The sequence below is a fragment of the Suricata suricatta genome, chromosome 1, assembly GCF_006229205.1.
Source record: "Suricata suricatta isolate VVHF042 chromosome 1, meerkat_22Aug2017_6uvM2_HiC, whole genome shotgun sequence".
Taxonomy (NCBI): Eukaryota; Metazoa; Chordata; class Mammalia; order Carnivora; family Herpestidae; genus Suricata; species Suricata suricatta.
Genome location: NC_043700.1, coordinates 72147253 through 72172871, shown reverse-complemented (window position 1 = coordinate 72172871; position 25619 = coordinate 72147253). Strand labels below are relative to the sequence as shown.

The following is a 25619-nucleotide window of genomic DNA, read 5'->3' as shown; positions in this document are numbered from 1 at the left end:
TTCAACCACTGCATCCAAGCAGAGGAACTAACTTACAGCACCACTTAATACTGAATACAGTCTCCAGACTGCCACATGAGGGAAACTAACCACAGCTAACCACCACACGGGAAACTTCATATCCCATTCAACAACTCCACCTATAAACACCCCTGAAAACAGGGCACAAATCACGGCTTTCTCTGTCTGCAGAACAAAATCTGTGATCTCACCTGAAGGGAGAGTTCAGTGGCACACTCCCGCTTGATTTGGGTCACCAACCAAAGAGTCATATAGAGGCCCTGGGTCCCCTTCTGCTGCCAGGGCAGTAAAAATAATTCACAGCCACATCTACAACCGAATATAGTACCAGTCCTGACTACACAAGTAATGACTGAGACTATTCTAGGGACTCACTTAGGTAAGGTATCAAGCCGGAAGTCCTATCCAACTGTTCTCAGCCAGAGGCACACCCAACACCCCAACCTCAGCAGTCAAGTAGTTGCCTCACCCAAAAACAGGTGATAATAACAGAACACACCTGGCCAAGAACATTACCAGCAGACACACCCAGAAACAAACTGAGGTAACTGGTGAAGTTATGTCTCAGTCAAAGCAAACCGACAAAGTCTGAAAAAGGAATTCAATCACAAAACACAGGTAAATATGACATCCCAATAGGAAACTAATAAAGCTCTAATAACTGACCCTAACAAAATGGAGACCTATGAACTACAAGATAAGAAATTCAGAAAAACAAAGTTTAATGAACTACAAGAATAAACAAATAGACAACTAAATAGAATTAAGAAACGATGCATGAATAAATCAGAAGACCAATAAAGCAAAAGAGATCATTAAAAAATGATAAAAATCTGGGGCACCTGAGTGGCACAGTCAGTTGAGTGTCCAATTTTGGCTAAGGCCATGATCTCACAGTTCATGAGTTAGAGTGCCCTGTTAGGCTCTACGCTGATAGCTCAGAGCCTGGAGCCTGCTTCAGATTCTATGTCTCCCTCTCTCTCTCTCTCTGCCCTTCCCCTGCTCATGCTCTGTCTCTCTCAAAAATGAATAAACATAAAAAATCTTTTAAATGAATAAAAATCTTAAGGGTAAAACTTGAATAAATGAGATGAAGAATTCATTCGAGTTTCAAAAACAAATTCAACCATGCAGAAGAAAGAATCAGTGACACAGGGGAAAGGACATCAGAAATTTCCCAGAAGAACAAAAAGAAAAAAAGAATGAAAAAGAGTGAAGAAAGCATATAAGACTTATAGGACACAATAAAAAAAATTTTGCATCGTTAAACTCTAGAAGGAGAAGAGAAAAAGGACAGAAAATATATTTAAAGAAAAAAAGATTAAAAACTTCCCAAACCTGGGAACAGAAATGGACACCCAGACCTATGAAACCCAAAGAACTTCAAATAATTTGAACCAAAACAGGGCTACATTGAGACAAATTATAATTGTCAATAAGAAAACAAACAAACAAAAAAAACAAAAAAAGAATCTTAAAAGTAACAAGAGAAAAAAGAGAAGTTATATAAATGCCCATAAACATACTGCTGGACTTCTCTAAAGAAAGATTTCAGCCCATGAGAAAATGGGATGACTTAGTCAAAATATTTAAAGAAAAAAAGCAGCTCTTCACAATACTAAACATTGAGGCTGTCCTTCAGATATTAAGGAGAGATGAGAGATGAGAGATAAAGACATATACAAAGAAACAAACTCAGGGAGTTCATTACCACCAGAGGTGCTTTATAAGAAATGCTAAAGGGAGAAAGTACTTCAGGTACAATAAAAAAGTTGCCAATTAAGTTCAAGGTAGTATAAAATTCACAGAAGATAAATACATAGTCTAAGTTAGATTCTGTAATTTAGTAATGATGGTGCATAATTACATACAACTCTTAAGGTTTAAAAGGTGAACATTGTATGGGCACAAGCCCTGTGTTGGTTCAACCCTTGCATTGGCCTCTGTGCTAAAAGCATGGAGTCTGGAGCCTGCTTCAATTTCTGTGTCTGCTTCTCTCTCTGCCGCTCCCCCTACTTCTCTCTGTCTCTCTCTCTCTCTCTTTCTCTCTCTCCCTCTCTCTCAGAAGTAAATAAACATTTTTTTAAAAAAGTAAACACTGTGGGGCACATGGGTGGCTCAGATGGTTAAGCTTTCAACTTCCACTCAGGTCATGATATCACAGTGTGTGGGCTGGAGGCCCGCATCAGGCTCTGTGCTGACAGCTCAGAGCTTGGAGCTTCAGATTCTATGTTTTCCTCGCTCTCCGCCCATCCACCACTCATGCTCTGTTTCTATCTTTCAAAAATGAATAAACATTTAAAAAGATTTTTTAATAAAAAAAGATATAGCATAAAAAAAGACATGCACAGAGTGTAAAGAGATATAAAGCAATCCCTTTAATCAAGTGGAAATCAAAAAAATAAATAGAAGCAGGGTGGTTATATTAGACACAACAGACTTTAAAATTGGTAAAAGGGATAAAAATGGTTGTAATAATAAGACCATCAAAAAGACTTAAATTATAAATATCTATGTGCCCAATATCATAGCCCTAAATATATAAAGCAAAAGTGCAGATTAAAAGGAGCAATAAAGAGTAACACAATAATAACCGGGGAGATTAATACTGTACTCTCAACATGTCAAGTATCTAGACGGGGTCATTAAGTAAACAGCCAATCTGAACACTATACACCAAATGGACCTAAAAGATCTACACAGAACATTCTATCTGACAACTGCAGGATACACACCCTTCCCAAGCACATGAGGAACATCTTCAAAGACAGACCATATGTTAGACTATGAAATGGTTTTAGCCAGTCCAAGAAGACTGAAATTATACCAAATACCTTTTCTGACTACAACAGCACAAAACTAGAAATCAGTAACAAGAGGAAAACTGGAAAATTCAAAAACACATGGAAATTAAACTTTACTTTTCTGGACAACCAATGGATCAAAGAAGAAATTATAGGGAAAATTTAAAAGTTTGGGACAAATGAACTTACGAGATACAGCAAAAGCAGTTCTAAGAGGAAGTTCCTAACAACAAATACCTACATTAAGAAGAAAGATCTCAAACAACTTAACACCTTAAGGAACTAAAAAAGTAGAACAAACCATGCAAAAGGTTGACAGAAGAAAGGAAATAAAAATTGGAGTAGAAATAAATAGAATAAAAAAAATAGAAAAGATTAACCAAACTAAGAGTTGGTTCTTTGACAAGATAAAACAAAACTGGCAAACACTTAGCTAGACTAAGAAAGATAAAAAAGAAAAGACCCCAGATCAAAAAAACTATAAATGTGAATGAAAAAGGGGGAACACTGCAAATGATACCATAGAAACACATAGGATCCTAAGAGGCTACTATGATCAACCAAGTGCCAAAAATGAGGCAACACAGAAGAAATGAAAAAATTCATAGAAACATACAACTTATAAAGAATGAATCAAGAAGAAATAAACACTGACTGGAGCAATTACTAGTAAGGAGATTGAATCAATAATCAAATATTTCCCCATAATGAAAAGCCTAAGACCAGATGGCTTTCACAGGTGAATTCTAGCTAGAGCAATCAGGCAAGAAAAAGTAAAGGTTTCAAAATTAAAAAGGAAAAAGGAAAAGTGTCTCTATTTGCAGATGACATGATTTTATATATAGAAAATCATAAACACTCAAAAAAATTAGACTTAATGTATTTAGTAAATATGCAACATACAAAAGTGACATATAAAACCAGTACAATTTCAATACACTAACAAAGAATTTTCTGAGAAAGAAATAAAAAATTGATCCAATTTAAAATAGCATCAAAAACAATGAAATAGCTAGTAAATAATTTAATCAAGAAGGTAAAATATCTCTACTCTGAAAACCACAAAACACTGGTAACAGAAATCAAAGAAAATACATTTAGACAGAAATGTACCTTTCATTCATGGACTGAAAAAATTAATATTGTCAAAATGTCATTACTACCAAAATTCAGCTAGAGATCAATGCTATCCCTATCAAAATATCAGTGGCATCTTTTATAAAATTTAAAAAGCACTCCTAAAATTTATATGGAATAACAAATGATTCTCAATAGCCAAAGAAATACTAAAAAAAGAAGAACAAAGCAGAATTTACCATACATCCTGATTTCAAACTATACAAAAAACTATAGTAATCAAAACAGTATGGTACTAGCATAAAAGCAAATAAACCAATAAAACAATTTATTTGAGAAATAAATCAAAGCATTTTATGGTCAACTAATATTTTACAAGGGTGCCAAGAATATTCAATAGAAAGACAAGTCTCTTCAATAAATGGTGCTGCGATCATTGGATATTCACTTAAGAATGAAACTGAATGCCTATCTTATGCTGCTCACGAAAATTAACTCAAAAGGATTAAAGAGTCAAATGTAAGACCTGACACCATAAAACTCTATAAGGAAAGTCAGAAATAAAACTGGACATAGTCCTTGGAAAGGACTTTTTTTTTTTTTAATGACACCTCAAGCACAAGCAACAAAATAAAAAATAAACAAAGTGTAACTACATCAATCTAAAAAGCTCCCATTCAGCAAAAGAAACCATCAATGAAATGACAACCTGTAGAATGGAAGATTTTCAAACCAATATATCTAGTAAGGGATTATATCCAAAATATATAAAGAACCCATACAAACAAAACACATACACACAAGCACTCACATACACACAATCCAATTTAAAAATGGGTAAAGAACCTACATAGACATTTCCCCAAAGTAAAAGACCACAGACATATGGAAAGATGGTCAACATCACTAGTCATAAGGGAAATGCGAAGTAAAACAACAATGAACTATCATTAGAGGGTCATCATCAAAGACAAGAGATAACAAATCTTGCCACAGACATAGAAAAAAGTGAACACTTGTGCATTCATTGGAGGACTGCAAACTGGTACAGACCATGGAAAATAGTATGAAGGTTCATCAAACAATTAAAAATAGGACTACCATATGATCCAGCAATATATTCAATTTGATACCTTTTTCTATGAGTTTGGGTTTTTTGTTTCTTAGGTTCTACATATAAGTGAAATTATGCAGTATTTATCATTGTTGACTTATTTCACTTAGTGTAATGCCTTCAAATTCCATCTATGTTCCTACCACTTCCAGGTATATATTCAAAGGAAATGAAAACACTAAATCTAAAACATTATCTGCACGTCTGCATTCATAGCAGCATTATTTACAATAACCAAGACATGGAAACAAACTAAATTGTCCATTGATGAATGGACAAAAAAGGCGAGAGAGAGAGAGCAAGAGAGAGAGCGTGCACATGAGCGACAGCAAGCAAGAATGGAATACTGTTCAGCCATTACAAATCAGGAAATCCCAGGGTGCCTGTGTCACTCAGTCAGTTGAGTATCTGACTCTTGATTTCAGCTCAGGTCATGATCCCAGGGTTGTGGGTGAATCAAGGCCTGCATCAGATTCCACACTGAGCATGGAGCCTGCTTGAGATTCTCTCTTGTCTCTTCTCTCTTCATTTTCTCTCTCTCTCTCTCTCTCTCTCTCTCTCTCTCTCTGTTGGGAGCCACCGAGCTTTTGGCTGCCTCAGGCAAGGATATATCGCTCTCCAGGAAGCAACCAAAAAACAAGATTTACATCTGGAGGCTAGGAGAGTGCCATTTTCTGGTCCAAGATTTTGGCGACTGTCATGCTGGGCCAGACATAGAATGGCCAAGGTGCACAAAAGATCAAACTGCATTTTGGATTATTCAGCACTAAGCTTCCCCTCCCCAGCATTGCAGAAGCTAGTCTGCGTGCTTCCTTTTGATGCTGTGTCCGGAGTTTGGAGTTTCGTTTTACCCCTTTCTCTAATATTCATTTGACTCTGTTACCTGGCAACCAACCCGGGTCAGTTCCCTGCCCCAAACCATATATAAGATAGAGTGTTTTCTGGAAAGGGAGGAAGGAGAGGAAGAAGAATAAAAGAGAGGCTTGATCGGATTCCGTGTGCTGTCTTCACTCTCTGCGCCCCCTTTCCTGCCCCTTCTCTCCCTCCCTCAGGAAAAGAACCCACAAGGATTCTCCGCCCTGCTGGTCTGGCAGACGAGACAGGTACCTCTGAACTGAACGCTGGGGACGAGAGCACCGGGACCTGGCTTCGGCTAAGACATATCTCTCTCTCTCTCTCTCTCTCTCTCTCTCTCTCTCTCTCTCTCTCTCTCTCTCTCTCTCTCTCTCTCTCTCTCCCTCCCTCCCTCTACCTCTCTCCCCTACTTGTGCACTCTCTCCCCCAAATAAAAACAAATGATGAAATCCTACCATTTGCAACAACAGATGGAATTTGAAGGCATTACACTAAGTGAAATAAGTCAACAAAGATAAATAAAAGTAAAGAATAAAATTAAAAAAGGAAATGCCTCTCAGTAATCATGATCCCTGGGGAAGTTTCACCTAATTCTTCCATACTAAACTGTCAAGTCTTTCTTTTAACATCTATTTAAATACTTCTAGAACAGAATTTAGCAAAAGGCATTATAATTGAAGGCTTATTTATTAGTTGAAAATACTAGTATGTGAGCATCTATAATTCTTTGCTGAGTAAAACAATTTTAGAGGTATTTAATGTCAAATGAAGTTATCAATCCTTTTTCTCCCTCTTCTGTAACATGAGGCAGAGCTGGTTCCTGGTTACTAGTTTAAATACTTCCCCAAGTGATGGCATCAGTCTCTCAACACTAGCCAAAACACTATAAGGAAACATTCCTAAACAATAATTTTGCTCAGAATACAAATTCGAATGGCAGCTAAATACACCTTTTAATCTATACCCTGGGTGTTTAGTCCTGTTATAACAAAACCCACTCCCACAAAAACAGACACAAAGTAGTCCACTGTTCGTTTCCTCAATTTACTTTGACCTTTTAATTCTCTCACTCTCTTCAATCCATTTTCTCCCTTGTAGCTTTCTTTTTATCTCTGTATTTAGTTTGCTTGTCTATCTTACTAGTGAATTTCCTTTCCTTGAGTTCATCTATCTCTGCTCTTTAAATGAAAACATTATCAACTTTCTCCTCTATTTTTTCATCATTTTTCACCTGTATTTGCAACACAGAACAAAACTTATTTTCCCTCTCCTTTATGACCAGGACACGACATAAGAGAGAGAACATAGATATCTAAGTCTGATTATTGGGCTCCACAAATATAAATTTATAGGAAGTCCAAAGAAGTACCTGTTTTCCTTATATTTGCTAATAAAATTCACTAGCTTAGTTTTGCCAAATTCAGCCTTACCATTCGAAAAATAAAGACCAGATCTTCCTCATTAAGCAGGTTACCATGAAGAAAACCATAAAATAAGTAAATATTGACATATGTGTAATAATTAAGCTCCACTTTATTACTAGCCACAAAAACAATACAGTCCCCAAAAAAGTTAAGTTTCAATGGCAAAAACAGAGTAAGATTTTAAGGTAAAATATGAATGGATATAAAATAGATTACCTTCCTTCATTGACAAGCTCAATAAAAGCAAGGCCTGCATTCTTCTGGATAGAATTCTGCCACTCCTAAAAAACAAAATAAACAAAACAAAAAAAGGCAAAAAAATAGCTGAACAAATACTCAGTAGATTAGTTTTTTAAAACAATGATTATGAAAAACATCACCCATATCAATTTCATACCTTAGCTCTTAAAAGGAAAAGTTTGGTTAAATGTACTGCCTACCCAATGCAGCCCTCTGAACACATGAATAGTTGATATTCAAAATTAAGCTAAACAAGTTAGCAACAATTTTATTCTATATAAACTAAAAAAGCCTACCTATATTTATCTTGACCATTTTGTTCTATACCATTATACACCATTATAACCTACTAACTCAACTGAAATACTTATGAATTGGAAGGGAAGGGTAGCACAGACTAAGGAGAGAGGTTGTTGTTTCTTTAATAAAAGAGATGCAGGGTGCCTGGACGGCTCAGTCGGTTGAGTGTATGACTTCGGCTCAGGTCATGATCTCACAGTCTATGGGTTCAAGCCCCGTGTTGGGCTCTGTGCTGACAGCTCAGAACCTGAAGTCTGCTTCAGATTCTGTGTCTCCCTCCCTCCCTCCCTCTCTCTCTCAAAATAAAGATTAAATAAAAAAGAGATGCATCACCCCAAATGAGGGAGAGACAATATTAAATAGTGTGGTATACTAATAAATAGCACACATTCAACCACAAAAACTAATAATTAACGAATGAGAAAGGGACAAAAAAAACAGTGATTTTGGCTAGATTACTTATGAGCTGGAAAACTATAGTTCACCAGGCTATCAATTAGCCAAAGACAGTATAACTCTATTATATTCTTTATGAATAATTATCCTTAAAAGGCCTAGGAAGTAAATAAACCAGTAGAGTATGTAAAAATGAATATTTTTTTAAACTTCATCTCAAAACATATGTAAAATAAATAGTAATCCAATAAGGCTGGGCCTACAACAATTGAGAGGCAGCTAGATTTTAAAAAAACGTTAATGTATGCACCCATGCCTATATATGTATGTGAAATGTTGCTAGAGTTGAGAAATGCCATGATATGTATGTGTATATGTATATGTGTCTGTACACGTATATCCATTTTTAAAGAACTGGAAATATATAATCTTTATGATCTTTAAAACAAAGGAGCCCTTACATTCTACCTATATAATATACCTCAAGTCATCCTTTTTGTTCTATTATCAACTCAAAACAAAAGATACTATCGGGCTACTTACGCTTACTACCAAAAACTATTCATATGTTCTGAATGTAATACGTTTTAAGAGTTCTAAAGTCCATGTATTTTCACCCCTAATGATTGCTCTGTATCACCCCAAAATCCTCTTTTGGGCAGGGAAGGGGGCTCATACTTTCTCTTCTACTTTCTCCTTTTTATTCTTAATTTTGTATTACTTCCTGTTATGTTTTAAAAAACCTAAGGTGGTTCTTGGGACTAAAATGGTTATATACCACAATTTTTTGGTTATAAGGTTCTATTTCATGAGTCGTGTCAATAAGACATACTAACAGAACATATATGGTAGAATGAAAAATAGATATAAAGTCACTTAGAAATCAAGCAGTAGTAATTGACCAGATCTAGGAGAGAAGATGAAGCAATGTGTTGTTAAGAGCAACGAACAAGAAGCCATGAGATCTGTATTCTCACACTGATTCTGACACTGACAGGATATGTCCATGGACAGATCACTTCACATCTCTGGGTCTTAGACACTCCCTTAAATAATTAGGTCTATTATTTTATGATTCAGTAACTTACAAACAGTTAAAAATGACTCATGAGCCTACAATCTATACGCTCTCAAAATTCACAATTACCACCCAGCTTAAACAATAAAGATCTCATATTTCTTTCCCTGAGGTAAACCAAGTAAAGCATAAATAGGAATACCTCATAATTTAAAACTCTCTTCCTTCCAGCAAAATAAAATGAACTACAAAGCAAGGCAATCACATTCCATTAAGTAGTAAATCCCTAAGAGAAGAACATGCTTGGCATCCTCTACTCATCTTAGAAATACAAAGAGGAAAAAGCAGAAACTGCAGGTAAGGTTTTTGATTGTGGTGGTGAAGGCCCCATACCTTATTTTTCAAGCACAGCAAAGGGAGATATCAAGTCTCAAAAAGTTGCTCTAAACCTAGTAAGCACAGGAATAGTAAAGACAGACAAACATAATGGCCAAATGGACCTAAAATAGCCTCAAAGTATCTCATGCCATAGAAAGAGTCAGAAAATTACCCTAGAAAGATGTACAGTGAATGAGGCTTTGCAGGGGATGAGAAGAACACAGCTATGACCTTTGCTGACAGACAGGAGCGAGTCAGAAGGGATGGTGACACCTCAGAGGACGCCACGGTAAGGAACAGAAGCATATGCTTACTTCTCAGCTGTTAAACCCAACACAGCACTCTCAGCAAGCCAGTTAAAATTTGATATAGCACCAGATTATGAGGAGGCAAGACCTTAAACTGAGTTTTCATTCAGATCACTTAACCTGAAGGAAAACCTGAAAATGAAAATTAACTTAGTAGAAAGAGAATAAAGGAAGTCACTTTTCTTGCCAGAAAAACAAGGGGGGAGGGGGAAGCAAGAGAATATGTTATATATAATTCTTCAAAACATTTTATTTTAAAAAGTATTTACTGGTAGTATTTTTTTTTCTCAAATCTATTTTGTCTGATCTAGAGTAGCAAGAGTGGTAGCTACACTTGTGGTGAGCATAGCATAAAGCATAGAGTACTTAAATCGTTATGCTGCACACTTGAAACTAATATAACACGATGTCAAATATACACCAATTAATTAATAACCCAGGTGATAATAATCTGAAGGCCATAAAAATATCCAGCTATTAGTCAAAGCCAACAAGTTTTCTCCATACTAAAACATTGTCAGGGGTGCCTGGGTGGCTCAGTCAGTTAAGCATTCGACTTCGGCTCAGGTCATGACCGTACGGTTCATGGGTTCAAACCCCACATCAGGCTCTGTGTGCACAGCTTGGAGCCTGGAGCCTGCTTCAGATTCTGTCTCCTTCGCTCTCTGCCCCTACCCCACTTGCACTCTGTGAGTGTCTCTCTCTCAAAAATAAAAATAACATTAAAAATATTTTTTTAAGAAATAAATAAAACACTGTCTACAACCCTTTAGGGAAGTTGCTGAATCTGAAGATTCATTAATCATGCTATCCTAAAGCTGAGACAATTATCAAAGAAGGTGTTAGTCTAAACAATATCATAAACCACAGCTCAATACAACCTTTAGTGAGTTTTAATAGTTGAAAGAAAAGCTTAACGGTTATCATCTTTCATGATCATTTCAATATTTCATCACAGTATTTCCAATTATATAGTGATGCAAAATGCTAGTACATTTAAGGTCTTGGTTATTCTTTTCCCAAAGGCATTGATGAAAAACACGTTAAAAGCCTCAAATTCAACCACTAATGCAACTAAGTAATTTCAAAACACATTTCAGCACTTTGGAGAGGAAGGACTCAAAACACAACAAGTGAGTCAATAATTTCATACCTGTTCTAAGCTGTATTTAATTGACTATCACTTCCTAAGGCTATAATTGTTGATTAGTCAATTTTTACTAAAATATACTCTTAGCTAACTAATGCTTTTAAGACATGCAACATCAAAAACAAAGATAATATACATTAGTGAAATCTATTAAATAAATATAGTGTTCCATGAAATTTCAAATGCATGCTATTGATGCTAAAAGTCTTTTCTTAGGTTGGAGTTAAAAAAAAAAAAAGAGTTCACTAATAACTAAATTTAAGTATATTCTTTCCTATCATCAACAAACAAATATAGAGAGGAGAGGCTACAATTAATGTGCTACATATTAATTTATATTATTTTAATATAATTCTAACTTCCTTAAAGTGAACTTGACAGCTTTCTAGAACTTTGATAAGCCCCTATAACATATTTTAGTGTCTGAATGTACTTCATAAATTTACCTAGATTTTAAAAGTAATTACCAAATAGTACCATGTTCTAAAGTAAATAAAATTATGCCACAGATTGTCAAGACAGACTACATATACCAAAAGGTGTCACTTCTTTTCCTGAGAGGAGATCAAGCCATCAATGTTGACATTAAAAGTAGTATCAAAGGGGCACCTGGGTGGCTCAGGTCATGATTTCACAGTTTGTGAGTGGAGGCCCCACATGGGGCTCTCTGCCTACAGCGTGCAGCCTGCTTCAGAGCCTCTTTCCCCTGGCTCTCTCTCTGTCCCTCCCCAGCTTGCACATGTGCATGCATGCTCTCTCTCTCTCTCAAAAATAAACATTGAAAAAAATGTATTAACTTTTTATTCTGGTGAGCTCATCACTAAACTATCTTTTACTTTTAAGGGGGAAAAAAGGTATTAATCAGTGACTTTAGGTTAAACACAGTAAAAGTCAAGAACAAAAGTAATAAAGAAAAAATAATAAAAAGATAAAAATTAAAGAAAGACAGTAGCAAAGAGAGAGGGTCAAAAACTTCTCTACAACCTCCAGAAAAATCAACTTGAGGAAGCAAATCAATGCTTGTTGTAGAATTCTAGGAAGCCCAAGAATTGAAGTCACAGGATACATATGAAGATGGTTGAGAAACAGGGATAAAAAGTTTAAATGAATAAAAATTAATATATAATGCAAAGAATTCCAGATCCTCTCCTCATACTGTATGGTCATCCCCACCATGGTAAAACAAATAAAAGTTTACTTTTCAGAGAAGTAAGCTTCGAGACACTGTAAAAGCCCTCACTGTTAAAAAAAAAAAAAATCAAGTAGCTTGAAAGAATGCTTACTGAACTAGGAGACTCCAAAGCAATATTGAAAACTTTTCTCTAAGAAAATAAGAATCCATAATACATAATGATCTATCAATGGCAAAGGCAGCTAAATCTTCACCAGTAGACAATTTGCACACAGCTGTGTGGGTTTTTTATGCATTACACTTAAATATGAACAGACAGCAATGGATTACAAGTCTTTACAGGAAAGGCTAATTTGAATGACAGACATCAGAGAAATAATCAGGAAAGAAAAGACTCATAGAAAAGAGCCAATATTGTTAAGGGGGTGTGGATATTAAGAATAAAGAAAAATACAATTAATTAGAAATATAAAAATTTTCATGCAAAACAATCAGGGTAGAGATTTTGTCTTATTCATTGGTATCTCTTTGCCCCTGTATTGGAGTTTTGCAAAGAAACAGAACCAACAGTATGGAGATATAAATCTTAGTAACTTAAAGATTCACACAATTATGAATGATAAAAAGTTCCAAGATCTACAGGGTTGAGTTTGTAAGACTCAAGAAAGCAAATGGTGTAGTTATACTCCAAATCAAAATCTAAGAATCATGAAAACCAATGGTGTAGTTTCAGTCTGAGGCCAACAGGCTCAAAACCCAGAAAGAGCCTGCATTTCAGTTCAAGTCCAAAAGCAAGAAAAAGCTGACATTCTAGTTCCACAGCAGTCAAGCATGTGGAAATCTCTCTTACACGAGAAATGGTAACACTTTTTGTTCTAGTCAGGCCTTCAGCTGATTGGATGAGGCATACCCACAGTAGGGAGGGGAGTCTGCTCAGCTTTCCAATTTAAATGTTAATCTCATCCAGAAACACCTCTACCGAAAAAATCCAGAATGGTTGACCAAATATCTAGATACCCATGTTTTAGTCAAGTTGACATATTATAATTTGGTTATGTTTGGCTATATAACGGTTATAACCATTATAAAAAGGTTAATTTTATACCAATCAAAGCTCCTGTCTCCTCTAACAAAAAAAGCCAGCAAACTAGAAAATGCTCTTAGAAATTAAAAGTATACCAAATAAAAATTCTGTAAGTATTGGATTATGTTAAGGAAGCCTCTCAGAAAGTGAAATAAAAGATAAAAATGAAGGAGAAACAGATGGGAATGGATATGAAAATCAGAAAATTTAATCTAGATAGCTCAGCATCTAACAGGAGTTCTAGAAACAAAATTTAGTAAAAAATTCCCATAGAAATAATTCAAGAACATTTCTCTGAACACAGTATATACGTTTTTCAGACTAAAAAGGTTTACATAAAATACCAAAGATAATGGACTTAAAAGATCTACCCAGATCAAGGCATATGCAGTAGCAACAAGAATTTTTAAAGTAATAAAATACTAAAAGCTACAAAAGACAAAAAATTTGAAGAGATTATAATTTTCAGCCTCTCATACTAATATCCAAACAAGCTATCAATCAAGTATAAAGGTTAAAATAAGGGGGGGGGAAGATTTCACACAAGCAAGGTCTAAGAAATTCTACCCCTCATGCATTCTTTCTCAAGAACTAAAAAGAAGTGTCTCATCAAAAGTAATACAGACACCCCATTATCATCCTCCATACCTGTTCTGCTTAAATTTTCTGATGGCATAGTTATTACCCACTAGATTTCTCTCCTGCCTTTCCCTCTGTTTTATTCTCTACTATACTCCCAGTGCTAGAATAGTGACAGCACTTTTCAAATTTAAAGTCACTGTGGGACACAGAAAATAGACACTGCAGCATGAGAGAAAAGGAAAGTTCTAGGTTGCTTATAAAAGAAATCTCCATATAACAGCTTTCTACAGACCTAAAGCTGTTGGATATAGAGTAATCAATTCAGATTGGAACATAAAAAGAGAGAACTACAAGTACATCTCTAAGAAAAACAACTGAATCAACAGGGAACAGGTGTGTTTGATCACGCTGACAGAAATTTTATGATTTTAGTGGAAATTTTAGAAATAAATTTGTGGTGGGTACATAGAAATTTAAATCAACAAAACAGTAGATTATTATTAATTCCAAAAGGAAAAAAGAAAAGAGAGAAAAGCTAGTGAGAAAAAGGAAGGGTAATCCAGTGTTACATTTTGTAATTTTGTTGTGAATACTTACATTGTCATAATAATGTAAATGGTAAGTATGGTTTTAACAAAACCTGATGTAACTGTACTGGAAACAACAGAAGATGTGAAATGGAAACAAAGAACAATATAAGTAACTCAAAGGTGATCTTCCATGGAAGACCTTACTAGATAGTGTCTAAAATAGAAAAATCAAGGAATAGCTATTATATCATTTAGAAATATAAAGATAACTGGAAGACTCAACAACTAAGATTTAGGGGATATGGTTCCTTCCAGAAACTATGAATCAAGAGGAAGAGGAAAAACAGAGGCCAGAAACTTTGTTTTTCAGTTTAATATTATATTATTATTAGATTTTTTAAACACTATACATTTTCCTTGAAAAAATTTATATTAAAAACTGTATACTAACTAGACAATAGGTATTTATCCAAAGTACTGTGAAATATCTTTAAATAACCAAACAAGCATTCAAGTTTCACAAATACTGGTATCAAAACTATGAAAAAATAAATTTATCATAAACCATTAAGAATTACTTTTTTAAAAGTCAGTATTCTACATCTTACCAAATGAAATTAATTTTAGCTCTACTGCTTTTGACAGTAAAATATTCTTTTCTGTAAGTATTGATTTAAGGATCCAAACATAATTTCAATTAAACAAAGGAATAAAGAATAATTTGTTAACAAAAACCTAAACTCATATCACACTATTTCATTTTCCCCATAAAAATATATAAAAATTTAAAGGCTTGTGCTCTTCAATAAAATATCAATATTAATATTTTAAGATGTTGTTACAGTTATATATGCCTTTGTAAAATAAATCAAATTGGTTGGATATAGCTCCAATTCCCTAAGAAGATGACAGAAACACTAGTAGGAGTCAAGGGAGGAGGCCACAGAGGAGAGCTCAAATAACGAAGGGAATGTATTAACACAAAATTGAGAACCACATTATACACAGGACTAAAGGTCAAAACTAGAGAAAACTTGTTCATGGTCAAGATATAGTAATCTTAAGTGCTCAAAGTAAACGATCAAGAACTTTTCAACAGTGTTTGCGCTTTATGTCAGCACTCTCTCAACAGCTTATCTAACACAAATCCGAGTAACCACATACCAGGAAAGAGTATAGCATAATAGTAAAGGACAAGTTTTTATTTCATTGTCTCTTTAGAGGGTAAAACAAATCATTACCTAAAGTAGAATAAAATACGGCCCTCTGGAAAGTTTTGGTTTCAATGACTTCTATAGCCATAAACTTAAAACGTACATCTATTTTGTACAAATATTATGAATCAGTTTATAAATGAAATATACATACAAATAACTACAGTTAAGAAAAATCTATTAAAGTTGAATTACAAATGGCTCAGTTTTACAATTGCTTTTGTAACAAATATTTGTGGAAGTGTACTATGTGCAAAGAATTGAATGTTAAGAATGCATTTACTAGATTTACAAAATAAGGGATACAAAAGTTTAAAAATCTAAAACATTGAGAGAACCATGCAGTCAATTATGCAAGTGCTATAAACGTATTTTCAGATTATTTGTAAATAATTAAAAAAAAACCAATAACCCCCTTGCTGTTGTGTTTAAGCATACATTTACAAGTCCCTTTAAATCTGTTTTTAAACTTTTTCAGGAAAAACATACTCCCTAGCCAAGAATGATCCTTCGTGTAACTTCCAAACTGGAATCAATTTAGCCAAGATCTTTTACTAATCAATACAGAAAGTTTGATTTCAAAAAGGTGACAAAAGTTGCTCTAACCCTTTCCAGCTACAAGCTCTCAACAGATGATCATCATTAAGCTTATATCAGGGCTTCACATTCAGGAGCGATATAAATGTGTCCTATTAGTACATGGTCAGTCTATTTGGCAACTCTAGTTCTCCAGACATATGGCAATTGCTGCCCTTTGAGGTCTGAAGTCAAGTCTTTAGGGAATCTCAAGGCCTGCATTGAAATTACAGGGAGTGTTCATTAGAGACTGCTGGAGAGGAAACATGAAAGACTTCCATTAAAACTATATAAAACGGCTAATTATTTTTAAAAGATTTTTAAACCCTCTAGTGTACTTAGCAACAATAAAAAATATTTACCAACTGAATTATTTTTAGAAGCACTGCTTTCAGGACATGAGTGAAAATAGCTTTCTTCATGCCTTCCCATCCCCCATACCTCGATATATCTATCATTTTATAAGAATCATCAAGTATTCTTATGATGGGGAAAAAAAGTTATATTTGCCTCTAAACTCTTTCTACAGATCACTCCAAACATTTATGAAATGAAGGAATTTTTAGAGAAAAGTTTTTTCCTTTTATTTAGTTTTAAATAACATATACTGTGAATGTAAACTCAGCCAGACATACATATTTCTTTTTAAACGCTTCTTTTTTTATCCCAAAAGTCTGCCTCTATTGGATTTTATTCCATCTTAAACTAATAAACATAAAAAGTTATAAGCATAGAATAATATAAATTACTAGTAATTTGTAAAGTGGAATTTATCAGATAATAATATGGAAAATATATTAAAATTCAAATGTTTAAAAAATTTTATTGCAAATAAAGTAACAGAGGAGTATAAAGAAATCTCATGCCTCTGCTTTCTCAGGATTTTGAAAGACAAAAAAAAGGATAAATATTTTCTAACTAATGCTGCCATTTTAACTTTTCAAATATGTAGACACTTTAACACAGGAGAATGATTATTTATTAAGGTTCATAACAAAACAATACTACTACAGAGTATTTATTTCAGTAACAAATCTATAAAATGTTATACAAAATTCATTAGCTTGCCTCAATCATTTCTTGAATTCACATATGTTTGATTTCTGACAGCCTAATTCCAAAAAAGTAATTACAACTGCAATCCATATGTAAAAAAGATAACAGAAACCAAGTACGTTAAACCAGTTTAAAAGAATAAAAATCTAAAGAAAACAGATTACAAATGATTTATATGAATGCCTAGTGCTGAAGTTAATTACAAGTAACCCAATAAAATAGTGCCTTTATTATTGTACAGCAAGTAATAGCTCTAGATGTAAAAACCAGAACTCTTTCTGCTCACTTCTGCATGCCTGATCCCATAGCACACAACATTAAGAATTAAACATGTAGTAAATAAGGCATACAGAAAACAGCAGTTTTAAACTAAAAACCGAAAACACTTCTACTGTTTAACCATTTGGGATCTTCCACTCTAAAAAAGACCACTGTAAATCGATACTATGTATTCACTGAATAAATTCTTAATGTTAATATAAAGTGAGATTTTAATTTCAGTGTGGTTTTACATCAAGTGAAAAATAACTGCAAAACTACATTTATTTTTAACATTCATTAGGGACAAATAACATACTTTTTATGCTTATACTATGAAATGATGATATCTTTAGAATAAAACTTTTCCAAATCTCATGCTATATACCTACAAAGTTTTGGTCTTGACTTTAAATGTATACTATCTAAGACGCATACGCATGCTACAGTGACATGTTAATAGTGTTCCACAGCCACAACTTGTAGCCAACATAGTACACTTAATGACTTTCCTGGTTAAGAAGAATAAGACTTTTCAGTCCAGAATGATTCCTTGACTCTTTCAATTATTTATCAATGCATCAATAAGATTTTAGCTGATAGCAGCCTTAGGTATAATGCAAAAGTCCTAAGATACGTTGGGATAAAAATCGTCAGGTAGATGATTCTTTGACCTATAACATAACTGAAACAGTGATACAATGGAATACTTGATAGTCCCAGGACTCATGAAACAAATAATAGTACATCTCTGTGGCAGTATATTATTCCTACCAATTTCTTCTCCATTAGAAATACATGCAATACTAGCTTATTTTACTTTTGGCGGTGGGGGTGGGTCAGTAACATCACAAACTGGCATTCGTCTCCTCAACTATGGTGAAACATTTTAAGATGGCACTCTCTTTTTGATTTCTCAGTAGTACCTGATTCAATTTACCAAATAACCTGCAAATGTTTGTTGAGGAAATCGTAACACTGTTAGGTGAAGGCTAGAGGAAGACTGCTCTAAGAACACTCAAGAGATCATCAAAGCATTACTAGACAAATTGTCACAAACTTAAAGACTCTTCCCTCACAGTTCTGGAGGCCAGATGTCCAAAATCAGTTTCACTGAACTAAAATCAACGTGTCAGCAAAGCTGCTCTCCTGAAGACTCTAGGGGGGAAGGTGTTCTTTGTCTTTCCCAGCTTTGGTGGCTGTCAGCATTCTTTGGCTTGTGGCCACATTGCTCTCTGTTCCATCTTCATATTCTCCTCTCTGTGCCCCTTAATATCCATCTGGTTATCACTTATAAGGGCAGATATGATGGCCTTTAGGACCCACACAGACAGTTCAGTAGTATGCCCTCATCTCAAACTCCTGACCTGAATCACATACAAAATACCATTTTTCCAAATATGGCAACATTCACAGATTCCAGGGATTTGACATGGGTATTTTTGAGGAGCCACTTTTCAGCCTATCACACTACAGAAATCAAATTATAACAACAGAAACAGCAAGCTGCAAAAGAGTAAAGTTTACTATAAAATTCAATAACTCAAGATTCAGAGAAATAAAATATTTTTTTGTTTAAATCAGTACATCATGATAAGAGCTGGAAAAATTTTTAAGCATGTCAACACCTCCAAGTGATGGTTTTAACAGTGACTAACTAAGTTGTGATTGGTTTTGTTTTCAGTTCCAAAATGTCAGTTTAACTTGCAAAATATAAAACCTATCAAGCTACATGAAAGTGAAAGCTGAGCCACTGAGCTACTTTATGATAAAGTAGCAACCTCTTACAATTAATTAACAGAAAAGCAAAGATAGCACTGCCAAATATCCAAATAAGTAAGGCAGCAGTCCAGAGATGGAAAAAAAGACTAATAAGAAAGCTTCTTAAAAACATTCTTCCCCATTATTTTCTTTATTATTGCTAGTGATCAACCTCCTTTTTTCTTAACTTCCAGTACTAGCAAATAAGATGCTAGTCTCACAAATTAGACTCATGCTACAAAACAAAAATAATAAATCTTTTGAATAGATATGCATATGAGACAACTGTGAAAGATTAAGCAGATGTATAAGCTTCCTTAGGTAAAGGAATAGATCATCTTTCCTACAAAAAACAAACAATAAGAAATTAAAATTAAATTTGCCTTCAACTATATAGTTACTGGTAACAAGAATAAACTGAAAAACCAAAAGACCCGATAAGGAAATAGCACTGCTTTTGGGGGTCCTGGCTGGCTCAGTCGGTGAGCGTGGGTCTCCTGATCTTGGGGTTGTGGGTTCAAGCCCCATGTCAAATGTAGAGATAAGTTAAAAATAAAATCAATCTTTATTTTAAAAAAGAGAGAGAGGTAATACCACTATTTTAATCAAATAAATGTCTAATGAAAATTTAAGTTTCCAAATAATATTCAAAAATATTTAATTACTATTTGGGGCAAATAAGTGGCTCAGTTTGGTTAAGTGTCTGACTCTTGATTTCTGCTCAGATCATTATCTCACAGTCCTGAGATCCAGCCCCATGTCAGGATCCGTGCTGGATGTGGAGCCTGCTTAAGATTCTCTCTCCTTCTCCCTCTGCCACTACCCTGGCACAAAAGCATGTGCATGTACTCTCACTCTCTCTCAAAAAATAAAAAAACACAGATACATAATTACTATCAAAAAAGAATGCAGTGGGGCACCTGGGTGGCTCAGTGGGTTAAGAATCCAACTTCGGCTCAGGTCATGATTTCACGGTTTGTGGATTTGAGCCCTGCGTCAGGCTCTGCACTGACAGCTAGCTCAGAGCCTGGAGCCCGCTTCAGATCCTGTGACTCCTTCTCTCTCTGGCCCTCCCCTACTCACGCTATCTCTCTCTCTCTGTCTCTCAGAAATAAATAAAAACACTAAAAAAAAAGATAATCTTAAAAAAAAAAAAAGCAGTGTGCATTTAGTATTTAGGACATTAGTAGACATTTTCATACTCACTACATGTAAATGCATACTGTGGAAAGGATAGTATCCGGAAAATGTGGAGAATGGGTTTAGGGTTACAGCGTTTGGTTTTTCGATAACTACCAAGAAAATGGTAAGATGTACATAACATATATGTCAAGTATCTGAATACTATTCACAAGGAAGCACAAAAGTAAGTACAAAATAAAACAAAACAGCTAGTAATGACCCTGAAAATAAGGCAGAGGAGTTTGAATTTGACTATAAACTGTAACTTCTCTTAGAAAATCTAAAGAGACTCTCCTAGGAAAGTAAATTTATCAAAATGTACTGAAGGAGATAAAATCAACAGAAAGGAAGAAGGTTATTTCACTGATAAAGGAATAAATTGGATCATAATCTGTGATTCTTTACAGAGGCTTTTTTCAAATGCTATCTCCTTTTGTCCCTTACCATCTCCCCCATTCTGATAAGACTCAAGTTGAAACTCATAATAAGCAACTCTTAATGACAATGATATATTTGGTCAGAAAAAAGTTAGTCATCAGTAAACTAGATTAACTGTAGGGAAGTATACCAAGGTCTGAAGTATACCAAAGAGACACTTTAAAAAATCATTGGTAGGGTACCTGGGTGGCTCAGTCAGTTGAGCAATTGACTCTTGATTTTGGTTCAGGTCATAATTGCAGCATGGTGGGACTGAGCCCACGTTGGGCTCACACTGAGCTGGAGTCTGCTTGAAGTTCTCTCTCTCACCCTCTGCCCCTCTCCCCAATTCACTCTCTCACACTCTCGGAAAAAAAAAAAAAAAAAGATTTTCTCTTTCTCTCTCTCTCTCCCTCTATCCCTCTCCCCTGCTCATGTTCTCTCTCCCCAAAAAAAGAAAATTAAAGTAATAATCCCTATAACACCATCAATCTTCACCTGTATTCAGGTATACAGTTGACACCTGCAAAATATAGGACTTGAGACACTCACCCCACACAGTTTAAAATATGCATATAGCTTTTGACTCCCATAAAACTTAACTGCTAACTAATGGTCTACTGTTGACCAGAAGCCTCATTAATTAAACAGTTGATTTAAGGCATATATGGGAGAACCTGGATGGCTCAGTTGGTTGAGCATCTGACTCTTGATTTTGGCTCAGGTCATGATCTCATAGTTTGTGAGATCAAGCCCCTCATCAGTACGGAGCAAGCTTGTAATTCTCTCTCTCCCTCTCTCTGCCTCTCCCCCATGCACATGCACTCTCTCACTCTCTTTGAAAATAAACATTAAAAAAGACATATTTTGTATATCCATTATATAGTATATTCCTACAATTAACCTAGAGAAAAAATATTATTAAGAAAATCATAAGAGAAATAACATTTACAGTACTGTATTTATTAAAAATAATTCACATATAAGTGGACCCATATAGCTCAAACAGTGTTGTTCAAGTATCAAAACTGTACTTTATGGACTTTTTAAAAAGAGACTATCACTATAGTTAGCACAGAACACAGTAGAATCACCTCTGGGAACCTATGGAAAATATGTTACCCATTAACCCAGTTTATGTGGAAAAGTCCAAAACTACTCATCTATTGGAACTCTCCTAGCTCTAATATTCTTTGGTTTGAGATAAAAATGTATTAGACTAGGCATATAACCACAGAAAGGAAAGAAAATAATTTTTTAAAAAGATGTGGTTTACATATACAATGGAATACTACTTGGCAATGAGAAAGAATAAAATCATGCCATTTGCAGCAATGTGGACGGAACTGAAGGGTATTATGCTGAGTGAAATAAGTCAGAGAAGGATATATGTTTTCACTCATATGTGGATCTTAAGAAACTTAACAGAAGACCACAGGGAAAGGGAAGGGGAGAAAAATAAAGTTATACACAGAGAGGGAGGGAGGCAAACCATGAGAGACTATTGAATACAGAGAACAAACTGAGGATTGATGGCGGGGGAGAGGGGAAAGTGGGTGATGGGCATTGAGGAGGGAGCTTGTTGGGGGGGGTTGTACGTAGGCCAATTTGACACTAAATTATATTAAAAAAAAAAGACACTACAAAAAATGGTGGACTGCATGTGTGAGGCAAAGACCTAAAAAACTGAATTAACATCATGTAAAGCAAACAAGAGTCACTGAAAATACTGAACAAAGGGAGAAGATTTTCATATGGTGATAAAAACGGCATTTGTTAGGTAGAAGCAAGAATGCCTGGAAGCAGAGTCCCAAATCTTTGAGGGAAGAATGATAGAGACAGGAGCTGGAGGTAAGGACTGTGATAAACAAGCCACATGTTAGAAACACAGGAACACAACATCCTGACCCTGTGGCTTCCAAGACCTTGGGGCTGACAGATGAAGAGCACGGGCTCTCTTATTCCACCTCTGCCAGAGGATAACCCCTAGATTAATTACATGCATGTGCATTATAGTTACCCTCTTCTGCAACAGAGAAAGGCTCTTCTGGTGTAAACCTTGTAGGGTCAAGATCTCTCTCCCCCAACGTGTGGCAGTAGTCCTCCAAATGACTGGAAGCAGCTTCCACTAGACAGACCACCCAGTGTACATTCCAGCTCCTCCCAGCCCAGAGACACCCAGTAATATCCAATCCTAAAACAAGCTACTGGTTGGTTCCCCGTCTGGAAACCTGCCAGCTCTCCCCTAGAGAGTGCACTGTTGCTTTAATAAAACTATTTTCTGCTTTCACTTTGGGGCAGATCTCTACTTCTTTATTGTCTTATTGCCACAATGCTAAGAGCCCAGACACAATGCTTTTTGTGCTGACAGATTTTAATTTACAACCTACTTTGATCTACAAATTGTTCTATATACGTTCTCATCTAATACAAGCTTTATTACACCCATTTCACTCAATAAGAAACTGAGTCTCAAGCAAGTGAGACTTGGTTACAGAGTTGATAAATGGTAGTAGAAAAAAAAATGTATTAAAATTCAAAATCTATTATCACAGTATTTCCCTAGCCTTAGCCTCTTCTTAAGATCCTGACCAAGGGATCCTTTACCTTTCTCCTTGTTGTACATGATGGAGACAACAGTCTCCTCTAGTCGACCTCCAGCAGCTGAGGAATTTACTATTAGAAAAACAAATAGCCTTCAGGGTTCTAATTCTTACTTCATTCAGGCAGAATCAAAGTTCAAACCTTAGATTTTCTTAAAACTTCATACATGCTTTATGGTAGTTCAATAACTTTTATCTCAGAGCCAACTGAGTCAAACAGTGTAAATACTTCAGACAGCAAGATTTAAACTGAATCCTCAGAACTTTGAATATTCTGATTAAATCCATATTTATTTAAAATATATATATAAGAATATAGTTCAGTCTTCACAAAGTTATCAGACTGATATTAAACAAAGACAATCTTAAGCTTTGTCCTTTTAACCTAGCCTTTCTGTAATATTTTAACTTCAGTAGATTAATTTGAAATAACAGAAAAAAGGACGAAGAAAAACCAAGCAATGAGAGCTGAGAAAGAGACACTAACCTGTATTCATAATTACATTAAAGCCAAGAAAAAGGTTATGTTTAGATTATTTCCATTCAGGTATTCTTCCTTTTTGTTAACTCTCTTTAAAAGACCAGTTGTAAACTGGCAGGGTGCCATATTAAAACACACTTTATTTTCAGATGTCTCCATACTCACAGGCTGCTTCCTGTCAGGAAGAGTTCTATTTCAGTGAATACCCCAATCAGCAGGGAACTTGCAGAATTAAGTGCCAGTTGATATTACTTTGTTTTGCATTTACCACCCTTGAGAATAATGTTCAAAGATCTAGTTATATAGTCAGCATGGTATCATGCTTCTGACTAGACTGCCAAGCCACAGGGTGTACTGCCAGTTCCACAAAATTTACCTTAAAAGGTTGTGTTTTCTAAAACCTTGTGTGCTAGTGAATCAATCAACAGGATGCCTGTATTTCAGAATAAATCCTACATCTAAAGTTAAATTGTGCTTCTCTTTAGTTGGAACAAAGCACTTTAAATTAATATTGGATCAGTCTAGAAAGCATCTAGACTTAAATATAATTCAATTAATGTTCACTCAACTATAAACTTAAATATTTTATTTTCTGAAAGTAAAATGCAATAGTCTATTTTTTTATGTTTTGCTGTTGTTTAGAAAGAAATGCTTCCATCTGATAAATGCAAGGTATCTATTATAAATATTTAAATCAAATAAATCATAAATATTTTACCATATTAGCATAAAGTTAGAAAGCTGATTTCAAGTATTTTAACATTTTTAGTACATTTAAGATTTTTCATAATCAGTTAGTACAGCTTGAATTTTGAACTACCTTTTCTAACTCCCACAGACTTCCCCTCATGCTCAAAGATCTCTAGTTCCTTCTTTTAATGTCAACTGTTTAGATTGTACATAAAATTAATTCTGACCATTCCAATATAGAACATCTATGCTCAAATCCTTTGTCCATTATAAGGATACAAGGCTCAAAGCCACTTTAAGCCAAACACGGGTGACTAATTAAAGGCTGTTTTTTTTTTTTAATCTCAAATGTCAGCCACTACCCTATTGATGCTCACCTATTCATAATCAAGAGGTTATAAGCACTGACTACAACAAAGCTCAGCGACAACCAATTTACAGTTACTTATTTTCTACAAGTATTTTCTAAGGATGAATATAAACACATCCAAAAATAAAAGGGAGGGGTAACATTATGAAAGGTTAAAATATTAAATTATATTGATCCTAGTTGGGCCATAATACATATAAAATAATCTTAAAGAAGCCAATGACCCCAAAGTCCTATTTTTACTGGAAAAATAAGGTTGGTTATGGGGAAAAAAAGGAATAATTTATTTATAGCATATTAAACTATAAATTTCAACATTTAATTTAATACATTTTGCCAATTTGTTGCCATGCAAGACCTTTTGGAACTTTGAAACAAAATGGTGAAAATCTTTCTACTCAGATATAGGTTTGTTTCTTTCACGAAACAATGACTTACAGATATTAGTACATTTTTGTGCAATCTACCATCTGTTCATATTTTGTTGGCAGAAAATGTGATGTTTGGAACAAATCCTGAGTTTCTGAAGACAGAAGCTTAAAGGTGATAGAAATAATTACAGAAAGAAAAAAAATCTACAATGCACAAATTTGATTTC

At 34.7% G+C, this 25619-nt stretch overlaps 1 protein-coding gene across 6 annotated transcripts in view; it reads right to left on the bottom strand.

Moving 5' to 3' along the window:
- LRBA (LPS responsive beige-like anchor protein) overlaps nucleotides 1–25619 on the bottom strand; it is a 688703-nt gene that overhangs the window by 449102 nt on the left and 213982 nt on the right. For 5 of the 6 annotated variants that reach the window (XM_029940220.1, XM_029940227.1, XM_029940238.1 and 2 more), the window contains one exon: nucleotides 7512–7576. The exons of the other annotated variant lie outside the window; for it this stretch is intronic. In XM_029940220.1, coding sequence (XP_029796080.1) covers nucleotides 7512–7576 — 65 coding nt within the window. The remainder of the gene's footprint in view (nucleotides 1–7511; nucleotides 7577–25619) is intronic. 6 annotated transcript variants of the gene reach the window in all.